Source organism: Macrobrachium nipponense, chromosome 28 (assembly GCF_015104395.2).
Source record: "Macrobrachium nipponense isolate FS-2020 chromosome 28, ASM1510439v2, whole genome shotgun sequence".
NCBI lineage: Eukaryota > Metazoa > Arthropoda > Malacostraca > Decapoda > Palaemonidae > Macrobrachium > Macrobrachium nipponense.
This window is the reverse complement of record NC_087217.1, coordinates 45,371,013-45,381,012: the sequence shown is the minus strand read 5'-3', so window position 1 is coordinate 45,381,012 and position 10,000 is coordinate 45,371,013. Positions and strand designations below refer to the sequence as shown.

The window sequence follows — 10,000 nt, the reverse complement described above, 5'->3', positions numbered from 1 at the left end:
AACTGAACGAAATCTTTAAAAAACAGTGAAAAATTAATCAGTATTGAAAATTATAATAAAAAAATTATTCTAATTCCCTGTTTCTTTCATTTTTGCAGTGATATGATTTATACTCCCTTTATAAACGATATGGAATCGACGCTAATTGACGAAGATAAAAAAACCAAATTGAACAAAATCTTAAACAAAAATTATATATGAATCAGCGTTGGAAATAATAAAAAAAAAATTATTATAATAATTATAATCGCCGTTTCTTTCCTTTTTGCAGTGATGTGATTTATATTCCCTCCATAAACGATCTGGACTCCACGCTAAGTAACGAAGATAAATAAAAAAAATTAACGAAATGAAAAGAAAAAAACAGTAAAAAAATATTGAGCATTGGAAATAACTTTTTAAAAAATTTTATTCTAATAATTATAATCGCTGTTTCTTTCCTGTCTGCAGCGATGTGATTTATATTCCCTTTAGAAACGATGTGGAATCGACGCTAAGTAACGAAGATAAATGAAAAAAACTGAACGAAATAAAAAGAAAAAAACAGTAAGAAATCAATCAGCATTGGAAATAACTTTAGAACAACATTTTATTCTAATAATTATAATCGCTGTTTCTTTCATTTCTGCATTGATGTGATTTATGTGATGTGATTTATACTCCCTTTATAAACGATCTGGAATTGAACGGAATTCTCTGAAAGGAACTGAACTATGACATCTTACCTTGTTCGCCGACCGGGGGACGTGTTGGAGCTTATATAAGGCTCAAGAGTAATCTTCCCCCTCTTTCTTATTATTTTTTTATTATAAGAATTCCCAGTAACAGTTTCGTCTTCCACCTTCCTTCAGCATATCACCTGGAAAATGAAATTGCTTATGATCTAACTTATCACTTTGAAATCGGACGAAGTTTTCTTCATATTTGATTTTGGAGACGAGAGAAGAGAACTTTGTTAGTGGTACGGAAACTTTTTTTATTATTATTTTATATAAAACAGATTCAAACGTAGTAGTTAAGAGATCGCGTCAGCCTAGGATTAAACTCCTGCTACTAGCCTTGGGCAGGGGGAGGGTATGGGTTTGAGAGAGAGAGAGAGGGGGGGGAGAGGGAGAGAGAGTAAGAGAGAGAGAGCGAAACCGTGTTGAGGGACAGAGCAACGCAACGAACAACCTTCGCCTCTCGTGTGTGTGGCCATACTGAAGCTTGGTCACAGACAGCAGCGAGAGCAGGCAGCTCAAGGATTCGTGTCAACTGGGGTTAGGTGGTGTATACCCTTAGATGGCTTGGGAGAGGGAGGGGGAGTGGGGGTTCTGGAGTACGCAAGGCCGATCTTAAGAATGAATAGACCTCTCTCTCTCTCTCTCTCTCTCTCTCTCTCTCTCTCTCTGCATCCAGACATCTTATTTATTTCGTAATTCTCACACACGTTCCACGAATCAAACATATTCCTTTACTGATTTCAAAACTCCTTTTTAAATAGTTTTATACAGTATACTCGCCATTAATTTTTTGTGCATATTTTATAAAGAAAAAAAAATAATTACTTTGATATTTCAATGTATTCCCGAGACACCTGTCCATGAATGCAATATATATATATTTCTTTTAATATTTCCACGGATTTTCCAGAAAGTATGAATGGGGTGCGATTTTTGAATTGCTCAAAAAACGTGAACTGCGGAAAAGACCTGTAATGAGGCAGTGAATTATATCAGGTATATAGTTCATGATTTAATATTTTCATGGTTTTTTTTTAATAGACGTGTCCCGTTGAATGCACATTCGTTTAGTTCATTGATTTATTCGTATGTTTATTGACGTATTTGCGTATATCTCTTGGAATTCTATCGTGTTAATTTACTCGGAAACAGAATGATGTGACATAATCGGAAACAGCAGGATATAATTCATTCGGAAACAAGATATAATTTACTTGAGCAGGATATAATTTATTCGGAAACAGCAGGATATAATATAATTGGAAAAAACAGGATATAATTCATTCGGAAACAAGATATTACTTACTTGGAAATAGCAGGATATAATTTAGTCAGGAAACAACAGGATATAATTTAGTCGGAAACAAGATATAACTTACTTGGAAACAGCAGGATATAATGTAATTGGAAACAACAGCATATAATTCATTCGGAAACAAGATTTAACTTACTTGGAAACAGCAGGATATAATATAATCGGAAACAATAGGATATAATTAATTCGGAAACTAGATATAACTTACTTGGAAACAGCAGGATATAATTTAGTCGGAAACAGCAGGATATAATATAATCTGAAACAACAGGATATAAATAATTCGGAACAAGATATAACCTACTTGGAAACGGCAGGATATAATTTATCGGAAACAGCAGGATATAATGTAATCGGAAACAAAAGCATATAATTCATTCGTAAACAAGATATAACTTACTTGGAAACAGCAGTATATAATATAATCGGAAATAACAGCATATAATTCATTCGGAAACAAGATATAACTTACTTGGAAGCAACAGGATATAATTTAATCAGAAACAGCAGGATGTGCTATAATCGAAATCAGCAGGATATAATTCATTCAGAAAGGGCAGGATCTACTATAATCGGGAACAGCAAGATATAATTCATTCGGAAACAGCAGGATATAATTTACTCGGAAACAGCAGGATTCTTTCGTATAAATAGGGTTCATGTTCTAAATAATAATAATAATAATAATAATAATAATAATAATAATAATAATAATAATAATAATAATGCGGTAACTTACAGCCCAGAGAGTCTGTTTCTAACTTACTCTTGACTTTCTGAAGGCATTCGGGCGACTCGGCTACAGGGCCCTGATTTGAGTCTATTCGTGAAAACTCGATTTGAGTCGACGCTGCTTCCGTGACATAGCCGAGACGTTCAACGCCCTCTCCTGACGCCGTACGAAGTCGATCTGAAGCTGCAGGTCTCTTCTTCTTCTTCTTCTTCTTCTTCTTCTTCTTCTTCTTATCGGGACGTCTCCTTCACCGTACATCTTTTATACCCGGAGATCTATCGAGCCATTAATCTCTCCCTCTTGACTTATGCCGTTGTCCGAGAAATCCTTTAATTACTATTTTTTTTTTATTCGACTTATGGCGTTTTCGTTCGTAACTTCCTTTTAACTTTTCGCTGAAAGGCATTTATACATGTTACATACGAGCATACACATGTATACATATGCATATATACACATACATATATGTAAACAAATTCTGTTAAAACACAGGATACGTAAAAAAAAACACTCTAGTTTAAATATGGTCCTTAGCTTTAAACCAGAGTTTTTTAATGGGCCTTTTATACTTTATATATATATATATGGATATATAGATATATATATATATATATATTATATTATATATATATATATATATATATATATATATATATATATATATATATATGTATGTATATATAAACATATATATATAGTTTATTAATTTACCCCACAAAATACAAAATACTGTGTATGTCACCTTCTTTGACCCTTTTTTCCTTTTTTCAGCATTTTTTTGCTTATTTTTTTTTCAATGCAACATTTCATTGCAATGATTACGTGCTGCAACATTTCTTATTTTCATGTCGCAACATTGCAGTCGTTTCTAAAAGCTTACGATCATTGAATTCACTACAAATCCAGACCCTTTTTCCCTGGAATCAATTTTGCTACATCTACCTTCATCTACTTTTATCTACATTCTACACCATTCCTGTTCCAAGCATCAGTCCTTCCAGCTTCTCCTGTTTCCCTTTATCCTCACTGTGCTACATCTACCTGAATCTACTTGTATCTACTTGAATCTACCAGCTTCTACATGAATCTACCTACATCTACTTGTATCTGCCTCCAACGCCATTCCTGCTTCTAGCATCAGTGCCTACAAACTGAATCATCCTGTTTCCCCTTATCAACGCTCTGCTACGTCTACCTGAATCTACCTGCATCTACCTGTAGCTACTTCCATCAATCCTGTCCCTAGCATCAGTTCTTACCACCCTCTCATGTTTCCCTTTATCAGTACTATGCTACATCTACATGAATCTACTTAAATCTACTTGCATCTCCATGTATCTACCTCCACCATTCCTGTTCCAAGCATCAACGTCCTCCTGCCTCTTCTTATCAACACTATGCTACATCTATCTGAATCTACTTGAATACTCCTGAATCTACTTGAATCTACCTCCATCTACAATCTATATTATTCTTGTACTAAGCATCAGTTACTACCACCCTCTTCCTGTTCCCCCCGTCAGCACTGTGGTACGTCTACCTGAATCTACTGCATCTACCTGAATCTACAATGCCGGATAGGCAAGCTGATATCCCAGTTACTTCAAATAAAAAACACTCGGTTCCTCTGGGGGTCATAACAATTGCTGGAAGCCTTTTGTTCTTTTGTGTCGTCTTTTTAGCTTATTTCTATCCAGTCGTCTTTTTAGGCTATTTTATCCCGTCGTCTTTTTAGGTTATTTTATCCCGTCGTCTTTTTAGGTTATTTTACCCCGTCGTCTTTTTAGCCTGCAGTATTATTTTACCCTGTTCGTCTTTTTTACAAATAATTCTGCCTCGTATCTGCGAGGACAGAGAACTGCCGGTGCTTTGGTTTCAGTAAATATGTAACAAGTTTTCCCGGTGAATGAAAATATTCCAGTGTAAAAGCAATTTTAATAAAAGCGCCTCTATATTGAATTGCACAATTTTGCTCGGGTTTTCAATGCAGTGTTGTGATAGGTGGTGGTTTATGTAAAATATATATATATATATATATATATATATATATATATATATATATATATATATATTGAATTTCTCTCACTGGTCCTTCCACTATCTCGTAAGAAGAGTGGAGATCGGTGTTTTGATCGGTATAAGTTTCTTGCGTCGCATTTCCTGTGGTGGTCAGAGAGTAGTACGCTTAGATACGTAACCGTTATCCTTCTTTTGGGTAGAATTCGTAAAAAAAATTAATTTTTTTTGTTTTTTAATTTGGCTTCCCATAGCATCCATGGTCATATCATTGTCACACACAGACACAGACACACACACACACCAACTGACGAATCAGGACACCCGTCACGTTCTTTCGTCCTTTGTTCCGTACGTTGTCTCTCGCTCTCTCTCTCTCTCTCTCTCTCTCTCTCTCTCTCTGCGCCCATGACCACCTATTGAACGGAGGAGACCCCGGAAAAATGCAATTTACCTTTGCAACAATTGTTTACGATGTCCATATTTCTTTCACTTAATCGAGCGACGTATTTTGTACCACGGCGAGGGCGGTTCGCCCGCGCTCGTATGTCAAAGTAAGTAGAGTCCGTTCGGGGGTGTCCGTTTTCCCTTGCAGTTTCGTTGAGTTTCTGAATGCGCTGCTGTATAGAAAACGGGGAGGTGACGCGTCTTTATTACTAATAATAGCGTTATTTGTTGATACGATTTGGCGATACAAATTCGACGTATAATTCCCAATGGCGGTTGTCGTCATCACTGCTCATCACGCGGCGCACTGTATGCATTACTTGCGTCCCTTCGGCTACTAGCTGCAACTCCTTTCATTCATTTTACTCTACCTCCATTTACATTGCCTTTCTTCCATCTTATTTTCCACAGTCTTAAAATAGAATTTATTCATAGTGCAACTGCGAGGTTTTCTACAAGGCCTTTTCACCTTCAATTTCCCTTTCAGCGCTGAATGACCTCATAGGTCCCAGCGCTTGGCCTTTGGCCTAAATGCTGTATGCACCTTCCAATTCCACCTGTGGAGAGAACCAAGTAGAAAAAAATGAAGCGTAAATCTTTAATAAACATAAAAAAAATATCTGTTCGAGTCGGAGAGTAAGAATGATAATGTGTATATGTACACAATCCATCTACGTGGACGGCTAAAAATGGAAAATGGAAAAACGCTGGAGGAGTCCTGGAAAAACTTAAGTCTACGGGAGACTTGATGAAAGGTTGTACATTCATCCTGGAAATCCTGGAACCGGGGAAAAGAAACCGTCTCCCTGGAAAGTTACTTATTTGGTTGTGAGAGTTTTGAAAACCTCCAACCCCCAAAAACTTCTTGTTGCCTCTTCCAGGAATTCGGGGCGAGTTCTCAGGTCTAATATTTTAGGCCTTGCATTAGAATCTCTCTCTCTCTCTCTCTCTCTCTCTCTCTCTCTCTCTCTCTCTCTCTCTCCTATCCACAGTACTGAAGCCAGTAAATATCCATATTTTTTTTAAATAGCCTCCACAGGACCTTAAAATCTCTCTCTCTCTCTCTCTCTCTCTCTCTCTCTCTCTCTCTCTCTCTCTCTCTCTCTCTCTCTCTCTCTCTTGCACGATTGTGATTTGTTTAATGAAGTGTCTTTGGCAATGTCAAGAGCAAGTAGAGATCCATGTTCTTCAGTATCCTCTCTCTCTCTCTCTCTCTCTCTCCCTTCACACATGGACAAATTCATTTGTAATTTGGCCTTTGACAGTGTTGAACCAAGTACATATCTATGTTCTTTAATGCCAGCTCTCTCTCTCTCTCTCTCTCACACACACACACATGTTATATATTATATATATATTTATATCTATATATATATATATATATATATAATATAATATATATATATATATAGGGCAGTGCCTTTTGCAGTGTAAAAGCAAGAAAATAATCTCATCCTTCAATATCATCGCTAATTACCAGCCGATGTCACAAAAATTATTCCGCAGTCTTTCCTCTCAACAAAGCCTCCCATTATATGCTGGATATTCCCTTTTTTTCGAATTTTCGAAAAAAAAAAAAAAGCCTCTGATTTACGAGCTAACATGATGCATTCTTCGCGGTGGGTTGTTAGGGTGGGTGGGTGTGTGGGTAGGGGGTCAAGGGGACTGGGCTCTCCTCACCCCCGTCCCCAAAAACAAGGTGTCATCTATAACTCGTCCTATTTCATGACGACCTCATAATGACGCCATTCTCCGTTGATTACCCACAGCGTTTTATGGCTTAAATGGGCTTAATGGCCTTCCCCCCTCCCCTTGGTTGGGGGATAGGGACCCATCAACCCCCTCCATCCCTCTCCCCATGGTGGAGAAAGAAAGGGAGGTAAGCAACCCTCCTCCATCCACCTCCCCATGGTGGAGAAAGGGTGGGGTAGCAACCCTCCTCCATCCCCCCTCCTCATCATGAGGAGATGGAGGGGGAGAGAGAGAGGGATGGGTATCACAGATTGATAACTCAGCAGTAATACCTCATTCTAAGTAACGCTCTGTCTACGTGGGAATAGTTAACTTTGATAAACAGCAATATTGCAAGAGAAATCATAAAAATTATATATATATATATATATATATATATATATATATATATATATATATATATACATACATACGTATATATACGTATTATATATATATATATATATATATATACATACATATATATAAACGACCTATTTCCTTCTGCCATTTTCATTTTGCTTACTGTCATATATATATATATATATATATATATATATATATATATATATATATATATATATATATATATAGGATGTTGTATGTATGTATGTATGTATGTATGTATTCATATAATGATAATTAACCCTGAGGTTTTGAGGCCAATCCAGATAAAGTTGCCGGCGAGGCCAAACTTCCTTGACATATGTTGACGAAGTCAGCTGGCGATGTCCTCTTCATTTGCCCTGACATCTCTGAGGCCCAAAGACTAATATAAAATAACGTATTAGTAAATGTTAGTATTATTAGTAACACTAATCCTAATATGTACTCCAGTATCCTTATTCCCTAAGAAAACATCCTTTTAAACACTCTACTAAAAGCACATCAGTCTTCACTCAAAAATGAATAGAAAAAAAATATAAATAAATCCCTGCCTCTTGTATTGAAGGATTGATTATATCTAATCGGTCTAACCTTTGGGGGGTTTTCTGATGGTTTTATTTTATGTTTTTATTTTATTTATTTATTTTTTTTATTATTTATTTTGTATTATGTTCCGTGACGCTAATGGTGGTGTCGAGTGTTTTATTCCCATGATGCCTCGAGCGTCTTTAAGGCTCTCTCTCTCTCTCCTCTCTCCCTCATCTAGCTCTCTCTCTCGCTCCTCTCTCTCTCTATCTCTTCTCTCACTTCTCTCTCTCTCTCTCTCTCTCTACGCCTTTATGATGGGGAGAAGGAAAGCAAGGGAGGGGAGGCGAGGTGGCAGGGAAGGGGAAGAGAAGGAGGCGAGGGGAAAGGGGATAGGTGAAAGGGAGGGAGGGGAGGGGGAAAGGAATGAAAAGGGATAGGGTGAGGGTCGAGGATGGGATGAGAGGGAGAAGAAAGTGAGAAAAGGAAAAGGAGGGAGGATGAGGGGGAGGGGGAGGGGGAAGAAATGAGGGGAAATGGAGAGAGAAGAAGGAGAAGGGAATAAGGAGAGGGAGAGGAAAGGGCAAAAGGAGAGTAGGGGAAGGAAAGGAGGAATTATTGAGAGGGAGGAAAAATAAGAGTTATGGAGAGGGGAGGAAAAAATAAGGGAGGGGATGGAGCAGAGGGAAGGAAATGAGGGGAACAATGGGTGGGGAGGGTGGAGAGCAGGGAGGGAGAGGGGATGGGGGAAGCCGGAAGATTCATGGAGGACACAGTGACTCCGTCGCTGAGTGTCTCTGTCTGTCTGTCTCTTTGTCTGTCACACCGACTGTCTGACCTGAAGCAATGCTGATTTTTTAAATCGCGTGATTAATCCATAGATTAATTTTCCATGTTGTCATGAAAGCCATTCAGCGTGCACACAATTTATCGTCCATTCTTTCGTTAGTCGATTTTTACATTGTCATTTTTGACATTTTTGTTTGAATATTCGTTAGTCGAGTTTTATTTTTTGGGGGGTGGGGTCGGGGGGGTTGGGAGGGGAGGAAGTTGCCCTTCTCATCTCAATTTGCATTAGCCTTTTTGAAAATTTTATTTGAATATTCGTCAGTCGAGTTTTTTTTTTTTTTTTTTTTTTTTTGTTTTGGGCGGTTGTGGGGGGACGGTTGTAGGGGGTGGTGGGGGTTGGGAAGGTGTCCTTCGCATCTCAATTTACAATATAAATTTTTGAAACCATTATTTGAATAATATACCTTTATTATTGGGCTTTTAAACGATTTATCTTTTCCTAAATTTTCAAATTTATTTCTCTAAGTTCTTTTCAATTTTTTTTTCATTTCACCTCCATATTTTACTTTGTCTTTGCGATGGCAATGGGGCTGAAAATTCTAGAGATATATATATCAACAGCTCAAAATAAAATGGTAAAAATGTAAAAAGAATGTTTTTATATATGTTGCTCCATTTTGTGCCCAGAGGATTAGCTTTGCTTTTTTTTTTTTACTCACATAAGCGAAGTTTTATGTGAAGTTACTCTGGTATTTGTATTATTTGATATTTTCTTATGCACATATATATATATATATATATATATATATATATATATATATATATATATAGATATATATAGATATATATATATATATATATATATATATATATAGTATATATATATATATATATATATATATATATATATATATATATATACTATATATATACTACATATATATATCATATATATATATATATATATATATATATATATATATAGATATATATATATATATATATATAATATATATATATATATATATATGCTATATATATACTTATGTATATATATATATATATATATATATATATATATATATATATATATATATAATATATATATATATATATATATATATATATATATATATATATATATATATGCTATATATATACTTATGTATATATATATATATATATATATATATATATATATATATATATATATATATATCTGGGATGACGCCATTGATACAATATAGAATGACATCACTGATCCAATACAGAATGACGCAATTGATACAATATAGAATGACGTCATTGATACGTTAAAGAATGGCACAGTTGATA

General features: G+C 35.8%; 1 protein-coding gene across 1 annotated transcript in view; it reads right to left on the bottom strand.

Moving 5' to 3' along the window:
- LOC135201172 (uncharacterized) overlaps positions 1-10,000 on the bottom strand; it is a 69,371-nt gene that overhangs the window by 43,132 nt on the left and 16,239 nt on the right. The window contains exons 2-3 of the mRNA XM_064230049.1: positions 2,777-3,015; positions 2,246-2,296 (exon numbers count right to left, since the gene is read on the bottom strand). Of these exons, the coding sequence (XP_064086119.1) occupies positions 2,246-2,296; positions 2,777-3,015 (290 nt within the window). The remainder of the gene's footprint in view (positions 1-2,245; positions 2,297-2,776; positions 3,016-10,000) is intronic.